The sequence below is a fragment of the Embiotoca jacksoni genome, unplaced genomic scaffold, assembly GCF_022577435.1.
Source record: "Embiotoca jacksoni isolate LCO1_2020_lvr unplaced genomic scaffold, fEmbJac1.0.p SCAF_9, whole genome shotgun sequence".
NCBI lineage: Eukaryota > Metazoa > Chordata > Actinopteri > Embiotocidae > Embiotoca > Embiotoca jacksoni.
In genome coordinates, this window is record NW_027185447.1 from 14657629 (window position 1) to 14675020 (window position 17392).

A 17392-nucleotide genomic window follows, 5' to 3' on the forward strand; every position below is an offset into this window, starting at 1 on the left:
GTGCAGTGCTTTTTCCAGCTCTGGTCTGCAGTGCTTCACTTAATTTATTCATTCTTCTGAAGACCATGAAGAATTATTTTTTACAGTTAAAAGTACCAAATGTACTCTCTAAAAATATTCATTAACAAGTAAAAATCCTGCATTGTAAATATTACTACAGTAAAAGACTGTAAGTATTATCAGGAGAATGTGGTTAGACTACAAAAGTGAAAGTAAAATGTAACCCTTTTTCATAGAGCTGTACCTAAAGATGATTTTCATTATGGATTATTTTCCTGATTAACTGATAGATTTTAGTACAGTACTTGAGTAAATCACTTACTGATGGTTACATTGCACCACTGCTGAAGACATGACATTTTTTAAATGTACCATCTCCTATTGATCATTTTACTGTCAAAATTCAAAATGCCTATCAAATTACAGGCATGTTTTCATAAAATTTCATTTCAATAACAATTTAGTTCTTGAATAAGGTGTTGTGGCGTTATGATTAGAAAATATTTTAACAGTTTCTCCCCTCAGGCATGATTATAAAATGCAATTTCTCTAATCTGCTCAGGGGATTTAATAAGACTGATATGGCCACTGAGAGATTAGGAGTTAATGTTTCTTTTCTCCATGTGTAGATTGAAAGCACCATTTCTTGGAGAGACTCCCCTAGGTGAGCTTAATTTAAGCCGGCAGAGCTTTACAGGTTTGATTGAGTCAGATAGAAGCCGGTTTTCTTGAAAAGGGCTGGAGGTTCTCCTGCATGTATTCTGATTACATGTGGTTGGATTTAACCAGGTTTCCTCCGTATGGCAAACATCCCAGGCGCTGCTGTAGTCATCCATGTTCCCAGCAAATCCTCCATCCATGTGAGGAAGTTGCCGGAGATTAGACCCCTGCAAATGAAGCAGCAGGGATTACTGTCACATGTAACATTCAGTGACAAATTTAGCTGCATGGATCTGTAAAGGAAAGTTAATTATCGAGGTGTGTGTCATACAGTAGGTCAGCCGTTTCCCTTTGAATGCTTCATGAATACTGTTTGGCTGAATTCTCTGCGTTTCACAGGCTTCAACACGACAGATAAGAAGCTTTTAATCATAAACAACAATCTGTGACTTTCATTTGAAGTCAGAAAAGTCAACAGAAATACTAAAAAAGGATTAAAGTAAAACACATTAACGCTGTCAATCAGATGCAGAGACAGACATGCTGCATTAACACCAATCAAGCTTTCAGCTGTGTTCAATCAAGGTCAAGCCACATGCCTCCAAACAGCCAGCAGCACTTCCTCATCATGTCCAGCGGTCAACTCTCCCAGACTGGTTTTGCACCTTTGGGCTATTTTGAAAATGAAATGATCTTGAGTTTGTACTCAGCTTTTTGGAAGCTTGCTAGTAAAAGTATGATTTTTTTTTTTTTTTTAGACACTTCACCACTTCCTATACAGCTCCGTGTGTCTAACTGATTCTCAGATGCTCATCAGAATACATTAAACCACAGGATTTAATCTAGTGTACCATGACAAAGACATTAAATATCAATTACTGTGCTCTGAATTATCCTCCAGGCAATGTGTGGTCTGGTACAAATTTAGACACGGGAATGAAAGCGAGATTTCACGGGTAGAAAACAGAGAAGTGCACGACTGAGAAGTGGATCTGGTTTGTTTAATGGATGTGTTTTTTGTTTTTTTTACCTCCTCGCTGCTGCAGTTAAAGTGCAGAAAAGCAACCATCATCACTGGGACCAAAGCAGCAACTACTGCCATCCCCCACATGCCAGCCACAGCAAGACATGGAGCAGCCCAAGCCACCCACACAACCAGCAGGACCACTGCAAATGTAAGTTATCACTTGTGACAGCACCGCTGCTGGCGAGACACCATAGCAGGAGCCTTTTCTTCAGCGTGATTGTTACATGTTTTTTCCCCAAGAGGTTTACCCCGACGCTGGTTACCACTTTCCTTCCTTTTGTGTCCCTGTGAGTGTATGCCGCTGCTGTGGATGATGCGTTTTGCCCTCGCTGTACCAGCCTTGTCATACGTGTAGTGCTATGTCTCCTTTCAGCTCTGGTGAGTGGTGGCTTCTCCCCTTCCTCCACAGCCACCTCAGGCTTCAGCAGCCAGGGTAGCAACACGCTGCCCTGCCCCGTCCCTCCCATCGCTCCCACCAGCCCTCGCAGCTCCGCCGGCAAAAGGAGGAACAGGAAAAAGGACCATAAGAGCTCATGTATGACAAACCGCCTTCCCCTTTTCCCAACCACATTAAAAGGCCATTTCAATCAAATTAAGAAATTGGTTGTTTCCTCATTTAAACCTGTCTAAATCCAGGCTGGCACTTATTTTGGGGTTTTAATTCCTTAAATGTTTTGTATACAGTCCATTGCCAATTTATTGGGAACGCCTAGCTGTACTTATGCAGTCTAATATAACCATTTAGTCGAATACTTGCAGTAAAGTGTGAAAATTGTTTTGTTATTTGAGTGAACTGAGCCTTTAAAATGTAAACCACCTCCTGTTTCCTTCTCTCAGTGTGTGAATAGACTTGAGTGATCACTGACGTAAACTCTTCCGTTTCCATGCCATCTCTGTGGGCGCATGTCTCTTCCCCTTACCCTCCTCCTTTTTTTTTTTTTTTTGTCTCTGAAAATTCCTCTCCTGCTCCATTTATCTGCCACTTCTCCACTGATATCTCTCTCTGATGTGCCCCCTCCCATCCTCCCTCAGTATCTCTGGCGTCCAGTTCTGTTGGCCCAGGGGGGCAGGTTTTTCATGTGGAAACAAGTGAGGTCTTCCTGAGGGGGGATCCTCTCACAGGTTTTGGGATCCAGCTACAGGGGGGTGTCTTTGCCACAGAGACCCTGTCCACTCCCCCAGTCATTCGCTTTATTGAGCCCGACAGCCCAGCGGAGAGGTAACACAATGAGACACCTAACGAGTAAACAAAAATCATATAGGGAGTCACCTTGAACTAGAGGGCCTGAGTGCTAATCATTCAGCCCGACAATGAAACACCACATGTGAAAAAAGGCTAATTTTAGCCTGGTGTCTCTGGCTGTGTCAGAAAATTGCCCCCGCGTTCGCTTATTCACTCCCTACATAACAAGACACTCAGTGCTTTACTCAGTAGAGAGGAAAAAAATCGAGACTTTGGACACTTATTATCATTTTTGTCTCATCGCTGACAGCTGTTGAGTCATAACTCCTTTTTATATCCATAAAATGCAGACCAATGCATTGTGGGATTGTAAGCAGAAAGTACTGCGCTTGCCATAGACATCACTTTCCTTTTGAGAGTGGAGACATTTACACACTTTGACTCACTAAAGTTATGTCAGAGGATGGACATTATTTCTGAACAGAAATGAAGACGCAATAGAAATACTACTGACTGACTGTTTTTACCTGCTCTAAACTGGCCCCCAGTTACTTTTAGAAGCGATTTTCAAAGGTTTTCTGATGGTTCACAAATCATTAAATAGCTTAGCCTCATTCTATGTTGTAGAGCTACTAAACTACTTGTCCCAGTCCACTTTAATATCCCACTGCAGCTCTCACACATCACGCCCATAAAACTGAGACTTGTCTGCTTACACACTCAATGCACTTACCAGCTGAGTTAAAAACTCCATTAGCATTTTTTTTAAAACCAAATAAGAATATACCTGTAACATTTTTCTTGTGTGTCATTGCTTTTATTACTTGTTCTGTGCAGCCCCTTGAGTTGCCACTGACCATTTGAAATGTGCTATAGCCTACAACAAATAAACTTTAACAGAGCGTCATTTCAGATACAGCCAGTGAGGATTTCTTCTTAAGACTGTAACATTAGACCTCCATTTGTCTTAATTTAAATGGTATCATTAAGCGGTCCAAGCCAAACAAGGGGTCAGTAGATAAATTTGCCAGTATAGCTGCACACTGCTGATTCTTTCTTTTAAAAAAAATAAAAAAAACAAAAAACTCTTTGGTGGTCGCAAGTAGACACTGCTTCATTTTAAGATGATAACCAATAGATATTTTCAGATATTGAGTGTGTTCTTGGCAAAGATAGAAGATCAGTAGACTCGTAGTTGTGGTGGTAGTAGTTGTACATTCATCAAACGTTCTCAATGAGGTGTTGATGCTGAATTTTTAATGATGAAAATCCCCTTATGGTGGCATGTATTGTATTGATTGAGACTGTATGTTGTAGGCTAATTAACACACAGCTCAAATAGGGCCAGTTTGTAGATCTGTCTTGTGAGATTAATGGTTATGTTGGCCCACAGTGCAGTGCCGTGTCCCCTGGGACTTGTAACGCGATTAGTCCAGCAGCAGTTGGATAGGAGTGACTCAAGTGCAGCATCCGCCTGTGATGTTGGTGTCTCAGCCTCCGCACAAGGTTAATGAGCAGCGGTGGTTAGTGACTTAATATCAGCTGACAGTGCTTTTGTGTTTTCCCTCACAATTAGGGGTCTGATTTAATGTGATATGTTTTTTTTGTTTGTTTTTTTTGTCCTTTTATGTGTTTGCTTGCTGAGGTAATTTTGAAGGTCGTGTAGAGTCAGTTTTGAAAGTGTTTATGTCAGGCCTGGAGGCCACAGTTCATTTTAAAGATGGCATCTTGAACACTCACTCTATGTGACATGTGGTGTTAAAGTGAATGACAGTGTCGCTGGTCAGAATCCAAAACCTTCCTTGCGGACGTTAGTGGGAGGTTTAAAGTATAGATTTGTTGAAATTAATGTTGACACAATTGTTCATTTAACAACAGAAAGATTTGCCAAGTATTTTAATATTTAATTCATCATCTGAGTCTTTTATGAAGAAAAAAATTACATGTTTCATTCCAGCCTCTGAAATGTTAAAGGTTGATGTGTTTTTCAGTTTTATATTGTTATGATTCAGTATTGTTTGGGTTTTGAACTGTTATTTGGACAAAGCAACCCAACGAACAGAAAAGCATACACTTTACAGAAACTGGCATAAATAGAAGGAGAATCCAACTATTTTTTTTTTTTTTAAACTAAGTTCTTCTGCTTTGCAGCTGTTTAAATGTGTGTGTGTGTGTGTGTGTGTGTGTGTGTGTGTGTGTGTGTGTGTGTGTGTGTGTGTGTGGGGCGGGCGGGCGTGCGGGTGTGATGACTGCTTTGTGTGATGCTTTCTTGTTGTGATGATGCATTATGCAGAGTGGTGTTTGTCATGTAGCCTACAGTCACTGATATAAATGGAAAGGACAAAATAATAGGAACAGCTGTCTGCATACTACAACAAAGAGTTCCAAAGCACTACAAACTATATCCCCTAAAATTATCATTAAATGTAATCAGCACCTTTAATAGTCTCTAAAACAACAATGATAATAATGAAAACAATTTTTTAAATCAACAGGAAGGGTTTTAACAAGACTGATATATTCGACTGTTAGTTTTGCATAAAAAGCTGACAACTGAGTGTATATTGCGATTCATTCTCAGGTCTCTCTTCTTCAAAAAATTTATAATTTTTTTTCTGATTCTAAGATGTCACACTTGGCTCAGAAAATCTTGATGAACATTCCTCACATTTGTGATATTTTCAGACTAAACATTTAATGGTTTGATGGGGGAAACGTAAATACTTTATAAATCAATACAAATAATCTTTTGCTACAGCCATAGTTCAATTGTCATCCATTTGATCCTGTTAAATTTAAACACAAATATACCTATTTATTTCTTTTTCTACCATTTATAGAAATTCTTCTGTGAAAAAGACAGACTCGTATATTACCTTCTTCTCTTGTGTGTTTTCCTGTGTGGAGGTGTGGGCTGTTGCAGGTTGGGGACAGACTCTTGTCCATCAATGGGATCCCAACTGAAGATGGCACTTTGGAGGAAGCTCATCAGCTGCTCAGAGACTCTGCTCTGGCAAATAAGGTCACAGTGGAGATCGAGTTTGATGTCGCAGGTACCATATAGAAAAAATGTTTTTTAATTGTGAAATCTTGTACATCTGTACCTCCTGCTATAATTTATTTTAATTTTAAATGTCAACTAGAGTCGGTGGTTCCCAGCAGCGGCACCTTCCATGTTAAACTACCCAAGCGGAGAGGAATGGAGCTAGGCATCACCATCAGTGGTGAGTGTGTTATTGAGGAGACATTCAGCAGGGGGCAGTGTTGCTCAATGATACTTTATGCTGTAAATTTTCTTTGAATCAATGTTCTGTGGTTCACGAAACCTGCATACCTCAATACTTCTGAATAATACTGCCCTGTACCAACATTCATCATGACCTTTTCTGCTCTAACTAGCGCTGAAAAAACACAAACTGCAAGCCAAGTGTGATCAGTGCCACAAAAGAAAAGGAAGCAGAGTGATTTAAATGCTTAGTTAGAGATGAATAGGTTTCATCCTCATATCCAGCTGCCCAAAGTTAACTCTAAACACTTTAACCTCTCTTCTGTTTTACCAGCAAGTAAGAAACCTGGCAAGCCCCTCATCATCTCTGACATCAGGAAAGGAAGCATAGCACACAGGTATGTCAGATCATCCTGCACAGATTATAATAAATCAAGTTTTCTGTTGTTTTCAGTTCTGCTGCTTGTCACATCAGTGAGAAAATACCTCTCAACACTTTACAGTTCGGGGTGAACAAGGGTTTCTCGGCTTATGTAGGATTATTCATGAACAATGTAAAATTTTGTGAGCCCGCTGTGTCACAAAAGCCTAATTGGATTGAACTATCAAAACTGGATCAGTAGGGCAGAGCAGCGACATTTCAGAAGGGCTCAGTGTTGATTAGGTTGAGGGTGAGGTTCGGTCACCCCCTCGGATCTCAGTGAGACACAATGTTAATAGGATTCTCAAAGTGAGTCAGAAGCCACAGCTCTCCCAGTTAATAGTTGTGATCCTCTCGCTCTTGTGTCCGGTAGAACAGGCACTCTGGAGCCCGGAGACCGGCTGCTGGCCATAGACACTGTGCGCCTGGAGAACTGCACCATGGAGGACGCCATGCACGTCCTGCAGCAGGCGGAGGACATGGTCAAACTCCGAATCCAAAAAGATGAGGACAATATAGGTACTTGAACCCCTTAAAACACCAAACATCCAGTATACGAGCATCACGTGCTTTAATCATGTCAAATTTTTGTTGCTACTTTTCGACTCCATTGCATTGATTTGATGACATTAGTTATAAATTACTTTTCAGTTTTAGAAGTTATATAAAATGCATATGATGAACTCATAAAATATACTAAATTGTCTAAAATAAAACTACACAGAAGCTAACTTAAAAAACCTTTTTGAGGACCAATGAGAAAGATGTATTTTTGATTTCACAAAAAGGAACATTAGAAACATTAGCGAAAAGGCAACCTGCACAACATACCATTGTTTTTAACTCCACCGTACAACACTGATCATTTCATAAGCCCTCACATTTTTCATGTGGCCCTTTAGAGGGGCCCTGACCCCAAGGTTTGGCACCAGTGGACTCATGCTTTATCTGTTATTTGCGTTCCTCATTAAACTGACAATAAAACAGTGAAAAAGTGAAAAGTTGAGTTTCTTGATTGACTATTTGCAGCACCTGTTCCAGCTGTACACTGGTAAGCAAATTTTTGCATAAGTAATTATGATCTAATATTGTCATACATCTTCCTATTTTTTGCAAGAGCACTTTTTACTTGTGATACTTGAAACCTTTAACTTAAGGTTTGAGTTGAGTGTTTTTAAACTGTATTAAGTAATTATGGCTCTGCTGAGTTAAATACTTATTATTTGTCCAACTTTTTAATTTTTTTTTATTGTAAATCATAACATCTTTTATAGTCTGGAGTGCATAGTAATCACTGTTTACCTGTGTGCCGTAGATGAGCTGGAGATGTCGGGCTCCATAATCTACACCGTTGAGCTGAAGAGGTATAACGGACCGCTTGGCATCACGATTTCTGGCACAGAGGAGCCCTTTGACCCCATCGTCATTTCTGGCCTCACCAAGAAAGGCCTGGCAGAGAGGTGAGAGGAGGGCAGGGCGAGAGGTGAGGAATAACAGGCTGCGGGATCTAGGTAGTTATATGGGTCGATGGTGAGACATTATGATGAAGCCAGGTCTTCAGTGGCACTTTGGAATTTTTTTTTTTATTATAAATGAGACAGTAAACAATGGCTGTCTCGTCTTTTTCTGTAACAAGAAGCCTCTTTGTTTCTGTTGTGATCAGCGTGCTGGCAGCCTGACAGGATTCCTGGCCCATGTGTTGGTACTGTCTGGTATGTCTCCTCTGCTCTCCTCACCCTGCAGGACCGGGGCCATCCATATAGGGGACCGAGTCCTGGCCATCAATGGGGTCAGCCTGAAAGGAAAGCCGCTGAGCGAGGCCATCCATCTCCTGCAGATGGCCGGGGAGTCCGTCACCCTCAAGATCAAGAAACAAGCAGATCGTATATATATATTTATTCACTTTAAAAAAAAAAATCTGTTTAGTTACTTTTAGTAGACAATGATGCCTCAAACACAGTTATAGAAATAGGCAAAAACAAAAAAGGCAAAAGAAGAAAATGCAGAAATATTGAGAATTCAACAAAGGAAAGCAGATAATAATAAGAGCAGATGGTTTAAATCAGAAATAACATTAATTTTCCATTTGTTTTGTGGGCTTAAAACAAGTACAGTACGTCCCTTTTATTTCCTCCACAAATGTTTTAGTTTTACATTGTAGGTTATTAAACTCACTTATTTCAATCTGTGTCTATTCTCCTGTGGGAAAAACTTCCCTGCTGAGTAAACAACTTGTTCCTTGCTCATTGTGGTTTGTTCTAGTTTTGATCTCACCACAAAGCAAACTTTACTTTTTAGAAAGTTACAAAGCCTTTTTGAAATGATGAGATGGAGAAGACAACGTATGAAAACAAAGATACAAAGAGAAAAAATCTGGCTGTCAAATAAAGACAAGTGCTTCAGGAGTGGAAACGTTTCAGTATTGTGTACTCTCTTTGTTCCCAGAGTCTGACAACCGGCAGCATCTGGAAAGAGAAGTCAGCTTTTTAAGCGACACAGAGGATGAACTGACCGACTCACAGAAGACTAGTAAACACTCAGAGGTCTACTCGGCCACTATTCCCAGTATAGACTCTGCCATGAGCTCCTGGGATAGCTCAGGGTTTGATGCGGGCTACTGTAGCCAAGGTGAGATCCACCATTTACATGTTGTCCAAAAACGACCTATTTATCTTCACACGTCAGTTTGATATCTTTGTTTTTTGTTTTTTAGGGACATATCTTCACAAAGCATCCGATATACTGCTCAATCCACATGAGTGGAGGCGCCCAAAGCACAGGAGCCAAACCAGTTCACACTCTGCCGGCCTACTCCACCACACAACACTGTATGATGGGAGATTCACTGAGGATGAGTGGGACAAGATACCTGGGTAAGTGCAGAGGTGCTGGAGTGCTTTCTAGAAAGAAAGACCACATTAGTCTGAAGGGGCTGTCGGTCAAATTGTCTCATTTCCTCCTTCATACAGTTCAAATGAAAGCACATGACTTTTCTGAAGTTTATTTCAAGAGAGACTCTCTTTATTGCTCTAATGTGCAGTCATTTCTCAGGGGTAGCCGCCCACCTCTGAGCCTGGTTCTGTCAGAGGTTTCTTCCTGTTAAAAGGGAGTTTTTTTCCTCACAGAGGTTATTCATGTGGGAGATCTTGAATTGATGGGTTCCTTAATACAATGTTGTGAGGTTCTGTTGTATGAAAATGTACTACTTTAAGTGGTGCTATATGAATTTAGATGAATTCTTTAAACAGCAATGTCTGCCCCTTGTGTTTAATCAGTGTACATACAGAGTGGTTTAATTCTCAGCCATCTTGTCTTCCTTTTATCACACTGTAACTCTGCACATCGATAAGACAGCTGTCAGGTTATCAGTTCACCGGCACCTAAATGTTTACTGCACGTTACTGTTACAATCGCTGTAATTAAGCTTGAATGAGTACCATAACATACATTACCATGTTGTGATTGATCGCACCGATAGAACGGTTCTATTATATTCATCATATTATATTAAAGATTATGTAAATAATTCTGAGCAAGGATGATTGTGGTGCAGCTGAAAACTTGTCTTAATTTTTTTAACAGTGGCTAAATTTACTTTTTTCCCCATTTTATTATTACACACAGAAATAAAGTCCTTAAAGGCTGGTGAACCAAATTGATATTTTAAATTAACCTCTAAAAATGTACCCTTAGATTTTAAATTGATGTATTTTTAATATCATATCATTTTTAATGGCGTGAGTGTATGTGGATTGTCTCCTTTATTTCATTTGATGATCTGACGATTTGTCCCCGTCAGATTACAGCTGAATAAATATATTTAATCTATAATATACAATAAAATGCCACCACGTTACAGAAGTTAAATTGTATTGGTTTGTTTTTTTAAAACCTGCCTTATAGAACAGACTCTGTTGTGTCCTTCCTGTCAACATCTATTTTTTTGTCAGTACAGCTTTAAGTGGTGTCCTTCATTTCTATTACTTCCTTTTGAATAATATTCGGCGTAAAAGCCAATGATTCTGTGATTTTTTTTTTTTTTTTTTTTTCCTCACTCTTTGGATTCATTGACAAAAGCAAACTGCACTCTTTGAATTATTTTCTTGTCATTTTGTGTTTTGTGCTTTCATGTTTTGTGCTTTTCCAAACTGTCTTTTCTCTCCTTTCTCAGGTATTCTCTCTCTCATCTGCTTTACTAACTGCCCACGAGCTCTTTGGTGTTTCACATAGATGCATCTTTTTCTGTCACCCCTTTTCCACATACACACAAAAAAAATTCTTCAGAAAGCACCTCAAGGCCCATGGATACATCAACCTTATTTGTCTCTTCACTCTTCTTTTTTCCTGAACTTTTGTGTCACATGCTTTCAATTTCCTGCTTTTTTGGGGGATGACCTTCCTTTTGTAGATTTGAACTCTTAAAGGCTTTATCTAATCTAGTGGACTCCTCGGCGTTTGAGCTTCTACAAAAGAGAGAATTTACAGTAAACCCTCATTGTGGTCCTGAGAGATTTTCAAGAGGGACTCTCCGACCTCGAAGCCCAAAAAACTGCATTTCCCATGCTGCATTTGTACGCAGCACCGACCTCCAGACTGCAGGGCCGCTCTCATGTTCTGGTTCCTGCATTGTCGTAGATTCGTCAGCCCCCCTCGTTGCCATGGCACCCTGAACCAAGAAGACGGTTTCTGGTCCCAGGCTCTGCAGGACCTCGAGACCTGCGGCCAGTCAGAGATTCTCAGGGAGCTGGAGGTAGGCCCTGCTCCTGCTTCCTCTCCTTCAACTGCTTTGTGCTGCTCCTGTTTTCACAGACCAGTGTCGGCCTAAATGAACATGCCAGTTGAAGCATTATTATAATCATCAATGTGTAATCTGTTATTAAATCTGATAAGACAAGCTGGGCGCCTGCCATCATACTGACCGAAGAAGGCTTCTGCACAATGCCTTGGCCTCTAATCTGTGCGCGCTGCGCGACAGATTGTGTTTTTTGCTTGTCCAAATGGAAGCCTGTCTTTCCGTTTTCATACATAATGCTCAAATGATGTTTTTAATGTTTTAATCACTGTTCTTAATTGTTTTTAAATGTCCTTTTCTTTTGCCATATGTTTTGATGCTTTTAATGGTTTTATGTGAAGCACTTTGAATTGCCTTGTTGTTGAAATGTGCTATACAAATAAACTTCTTTGCCTAATAACCCCTTTTCTTTTTGCATTCTTTCAGGCATCCATGACAGGTAGCGCTCTCAGTCTGTACCTAGAAGAAACAAAGACCACTGAAGACTCAATGTTTCAGTCTGAAATTAGCCCCATTAAAAGGGAGAGAATCCACGGCGAGACTAAAAACAAAAGCAGCCTGAACATGTCGACTGGAGCCAGAGATGTAACACCCAGGGTAAAAGGGGACCCCTCTGAAATCTTGTCCCCTACTGCCCTGGCACTGCACAAGGTGACTTTAAAAATTATACTTCAGAATAATTTGCTAATAAAAAAGTTTTTGTTTTTTTTAAGGTACCCAGTAATGTCAGACTATATACAGGCTTAACCTACATGTCCTTTTACAACATAGTTGTGTACAAGGTTTCTATTTGATCTGTCTGTGTTGAACATCAGATTAATCTTATACACCCATAACATCATTACTGTGCTATTATTTTAAAAACATTCAGATAAAGCTATGGTGATGCACTTCTTTTCACAGACTTAGCTTAATCTTTTAATCCCAAACAAGAATAAAACTGTGAAACTGTAAACACATATATTAACAATAAGCACTCTATATTTGAAAACAAGCATATCATTTATTCATTTCAGTTTGCTTTTTACTCTGCACTGTAAAGGGTGAATAGTCTGCATTTATATCGTGCGTTATGACCTTAGCTGTCTCGAAGCGCTTTGCAGTTTGTTGACCATTCTCACACACACACACACACACACACACACACACACACACACACACGCACGCACACACTAACGGTGGCAAAGCCATCACGCATTGTACTCGCCTGGCATCGAGAGCAACTTGGGGGTTCAGTGTCTTGCCCAAGGAAACTTCAGCGTGTGCACACAAAGGTGTCACTCCCTTAATGTCATCTCTTCTTCCCCTTGTACTAGTGTATAGGTACCTAATGAATATTTTACTGATGTACTATACAATACCACCGTAACTTGCATGCTGTAATCCCGAGCAGCGCTGAAACAATTCGGCAGAACCGTAATCAGCTGCACTCACACTTGATGAACACGGTACAAACAAGAGAGGTCCTGAGGGAATGTGCCCATTACGAAGTTCTACCTGCGTGCCTCCTCCACTTGAGTCACTGCTCCTGTCAGTTCAGTGTAACTGGACCCAGCGGATACCTGGCCAGTCAGGACTTGCAGTGGTTATACGATAAACACTCATTATATAACACTACCCGAGCAGCTGCACATGCTGTGACCCCAGATTGTGCCAGCACACTCCCTGAGACGCCTGTTTGGTGTCATCGGTGCATCTCACCTTGCTCCGTTTGACTGATTTCACAATAACGGAGCACATCACAGCCCCGCAGTGAGGGAATTAACAATATTTTGACTCGACACAACTTAACATGATATCATGGAAAGTCATATCAAGGCCCTCCTAAAGCCGTTTCTTGTTTGGTTATGGTAAAACCTGCTCACCTTGTTATAGAACATCCAGATCCAAAGAGAAACACTGACACGGAGGCATGTGGCTGCGCTGTAGCTGTTTCATGTTGACACAGGGAGGGACACGAGAAATGACACGCCAAAATGACATCTGCGATGCAGTTATCCCTTCTTCCTGTCTATGATATGAGACGGGTCTTCTTTAACTCTTTGCAAAAAAAAAAAAAAAAAAAAAAAGGTGAATAATCATAATTTTCCAATACCTTAACAATAACAATACCTTAACAACAACAATACCTTTTCCACAGTCTACTGTGGTGCTCTTTACGGCACTCTGCTTCACTTTACTAGCTCTCTTTTGGAATACATTAACGTATAGCCTCTCACCCACCCAGTGAATATAGTGGTGATGATGTCAGTTAACCCTGGTTACATTTATATATAATTTTTTTTTTTTTTTTTTACCCAGAACCTACCAGAAACTATTGACGTAGAGTTTTAGATATGTAGCACTCCATTGTCTCTTTATTGTTTCTATAGATAAACACTCGTCTAAGGAGTAAAAGCCTCCAGATGACCTGCACGTATAACCTGTGTAACGCTAATTTCTTGTGCTTGCAGGTGATAATAAGGAAGGACCTTGAGAGCCGTGACTTTGGTTTCAGTGTGTCAGACGGGCTCCTGGAAAAAGGGGTGTACGTGAATATGATCCGTCCGGATGGCCCGGCAGACCAGGCGGGGCTAAAACCTTTCGACCGCATTCTTCAGGTACTGTTGGTCTTGAAAAGTCAACTTTTTAAAGGAATATTTTGACACTTTGGAAATAGGCTTATTCGTTATTATTATCACTGAGTGTTATAGATAAATTTAAAAAAAAAAACTTTAAAAAAAAAACAACTCGTATTAAGCCTGAACCAGGACGCAGTTAGTTTAGCTTAAAGACTGGAAACAGGGAAGAGCAGATGTCCAGTTATAACTCAACTACACCTTACTAATGACCTATTTTATTTGTGTAGCTCCTTTAATACAGGTAAGAGCAATTTAGAGTGTTTTATAGATGACGGTTAGAAAGCCGATAAAAAAAATAAATAATAATAATAATTACAAAAATAATAATATATATATATTATATATATATGAATAAAAGATCATGGCAAATAAAATCAATAAAATTAAATATGAAAACCTAATGAATACAATAACATAAATTATTTAATAAAATAAATAATGGATGTAAAGCATTCTGATTTCAAACCAAGCTAAAAAGATATGTTTTTAAGTTTGTATTTAAATATTTTATGACCGTTTCTCCTCAGGAAACCTGCTGGGAAACAGTTTCTAAACTGAGTTTAGCTTTTAATGCTTTTCATAGTGTTGCTGTTACACCTGCTAAAAATGTATGTTAAATGACATTCTCACTGGTGAAGAAATAAGTACATTTCCCAGAATGTCAAACTATTCCTGTAGAGCAGTTCCCAAACTTCCCAAGAACAAATTCTCCCTGCAGATACTAACATTTTTTTTTTTTTTTTTTTTTTTTATAGATTAAAAATTGACTAAGCACCGGCAAACCGGCATACAACCGGCATTGTAATGTGTCATGTATGTAATAACTGTTTCCTGTAACTAAATGAAATGCAATTGTTAAGGCTTTTCACAAAGGCTCTTGTGTACCACCAGTGGTACACATACCACAGTTTGGGAATCACTGCCCTAAAGAAATGTGAAATATATTGAATGATAAATTAATTGGTTGTGATCTCCCAGGTGAACCGTGTCAGGACCAGGGACTTGGACTGTTGTCTGACTGTGCCTCTAATTATGGAAGCCGGAGACAGCCTGAACTTGGTCATTAGCAGGAATCCACTGGCAGCAGCAGACACAGAGCTGCCCAACGACTGTGACGACCCCTCCAACTCACTGTTTTACTTTCCCGAGCACAGGACCAACAGCATCGCCCTGTGACCACAAAGATAGACACCAACTGTTGAAATACTGCAGCGCTGGGACCTCTCACACACACACACAGGTCACACAGGCCACACACACAGGTCACACAGGCCACACACACAGGTCAAACAGGTCACACAGGCCACACACACAGGTCACACAGGTCACACAAACACACAGTTTGTCACATTGTACCTCTCAGACAGACTTTCACACTCATGTTCAGCATGCAGAGCATCCACAGAAACGGCCACTCTGTGCGCCTGAAAGCATCTCTCGCTCACAAAGTTACAAGTGCATGTGTTCACGATTGCCAGTTTTAGTCACTGTGCTCACATGATGCAGTTCAGAGGAGGCTCTGGCTTCAGGGCAGGCCCTTCCCCCACCCCTTCCGTCTCCAGAGGCAAAGCCACATGCAGGGTTATATAACAGTAGAGTCATAGCTTCTGATGGAGCCAGGATGTCAACACACACGCCTCCGCTCTGGAGAGAATCAAATGCTGCACACAGTCACTGCATAAACTCTTGCTTTATTGCATTTCATGTTGTCATTTAAGGACCATTAAACCCATTTGAATTTTTCTTGTACACTGTCGCACAGTGAAGGACCCACATGCTACGCCTCATATGCATGTAACATCCCCCCCCCACGCACGCACACACACATACACACGCACGCACAGGGTGTTGGGATATTCAAGGTTCAAGGCACGTTGCACCTATTTGAGTTATTTCAGCCGCGACTTGGCTCACTGCCCTCGTTTCCAGTCTCTCCTCCACGCTGCCTGCCCCAGAGAAGGGACAGTGCCTCCAAATAGACAGAACGCTCTCTGGTACTTGCCAATTTAACTATATTTTAAATCCCCTTATATCTTGATACCATGAATGCTTGTGAAGACACTCTATCCTTTACGTCTTAAAGTGGATGTCCCTCGACGGATCGTTTCTGAATGGTTCCAGAGAGACATCAGTGTTCACAGATTAGAATGAGTTTCTTTTTTCTTTCCATTGTTGATGACTTTGACACATTTGCAAAGATGTTGTTTTCAGCTTCACATTTTCCTTTATGACGCACAACTTTCATTTGCCCTTCATGCCGAGTTCACACGTTTTCACTTTCACTGTATGATCCCGTCTTTGTAGAATGACTAAAGGGTTAGTTTGTGGTCTGTCGCCGACGCTTGCTCAAGTGAATCACACCGTTTTCCAAAACGGAGCATGAAAGGCCTTTAACTTTTCAGTGACGAATGATTTCACTTTACATCTGATTCCACTGGTTATCAGTTTATTCCCCTCTGCAGTCGCTGGTACAGTATGTTAAGCATGTATTGGGTTAGTCCTCGGCGAGTAGCACTTCCCGTATAATAAAAACGTGTTGGAGTCATTTCTCTCTGCTTCAACAGGATCTTTGAGAGTATTCCCTTTCTTAATGACATGCTGTTTTTATAAAGCGTGTGCATAGGACATGTGGCCTGCTGATCCAACTGACTCTCTGGAAACAATATTTTTTTTCTTTTCACGTGTTGGCTGAAGTGAACATGTTGTGAGATTGATTCATCCTTGGGACGGTAACCTGATCTCAGACTTATGTCTTCTGTTAAATGTCATGTCATATACAGAGGCCTATTTTTAAGGTTTTATATTAATTTACTGTATTGCAGGTTTATTTTACTGTAAAATACATCATGGTATGAAGTGCTTTATTTTTACTTACTGTACATGCACTTACATTGTCGTATCTTCATGTACACTGTGATACTGAATGTGGCTGTGCATTTTTTTGTTTGTTAATTTTTGCATCCTCCATGAATATCAGTTCAAAAGAACTTGAAAGATGTATTGGATATTATTTTATTTTTGTTATTTAATTTATTATTAAGTAAGAAATGTATTTCTTTTTATGAGAATAAAGTTATGAGACCATAGTTGATTGGTTTGTGTTGAATAATTTGGCGCTTCCCACAGAGATGAAGAACACTGACCCAGAAAATATTTGTTAGACTTTTTGTCAGTCTGTCAATCACTTATGTCCAATCTGAAATTTGTATTCAGACATTCATGACCTTCAGAGGATAATAATCGAGTTGACGTTTGTTCCCCTCTGGATTAATTTAAGTGGTCACTTTTTCATTAACTCTATAATCTGGTCAATATTTGAATTTTTCCATTTTAAATGACCGAGTATTTGCAGCAACAATGACTATTTCATCCGCCTCATAATGTCTGTGTTTACCGCTAGTTAGAATGCTAACTGTGAGTTTGCCAGTTAGGATGGTGAACATAATTTAACCTTTTGTGTTA

The 17392-nt window shown here is 40.1% G+C and overlaps 1 protein-coding gene across 6 annotated transcripts in view; it reads left to right on the top strand.

The window, feature by feature from the left end:
- The window catches only part of LOC138192766 (glutamate receptor-interacting protein 2-like), a 35686-nt gene extending 18670 nt beyond the window's left edge, over positions 1 to 17016 (top strand). For 3 of the 6 annotated variants that reach the window (XM_069140407.1, XM_069140409.1, XM_069140410.1), the window contains 15 exons: positions 1707 to 1835; positions 2061 to 2222; positions 2720 to 2906; positions 5778 to 5923; positions 6014 to 6094; positions 6431 to 6494; positions 6891 to 7036; positions 7833 to 7977; positions 8261 to 8400; positions 8963 to 9145; positions 9231 to 9390; positions 11153 to 11267; positions 11736 to 11960; positions 13763 to 13909; positions 14909 to 17016. In XM_069140407.1, the coding sequence (XP_068996508.1) occupies positions 1707 to 1835; positions 2061 to 2222; positions 2720 to 2906; positions 5778 to 5923; positions 6014 to 6094; positions 6431 to 6494; positions 6891 to 7036; positions 7833 to 7977; positions 8261 to 8400; positions 8963 to 9145; positions 9231 to 9390; positions 11153 to 11267; positions 11736 to 11960; positions 13763 to 13909; positions 14909 to 15106 (2228 nt within the window). In that variant the 3' untranslated portion in view covers positions 15107 to 17016. Of the gene's footprint in view, positions 1 to 1706; positions 1836 to 2060; positions 2223 to 2719; positions 2907 to 5777; positions 5924 to 6013; positions 6095 to 6430; positions 6495 to 6890; positions 7037 to 7832; positions 7978 to 8260; positions 8401 to 8962; positions 9146 to 9230; positions 9391 to 10688; positions 11119 to 11152; positions 11268 to 11735; positions 11961 to 13762; positions 13910 to 14908 lie in introns of those variants that run through there. The other 3 variants (XR_011177833.1, XM_069140408.1, XM_069140411.1) reach the window with 3 other exon arrangements.
- The last annotated feature ends 376 nt before the right edge of the window (positions 17017 to 17392 follow it).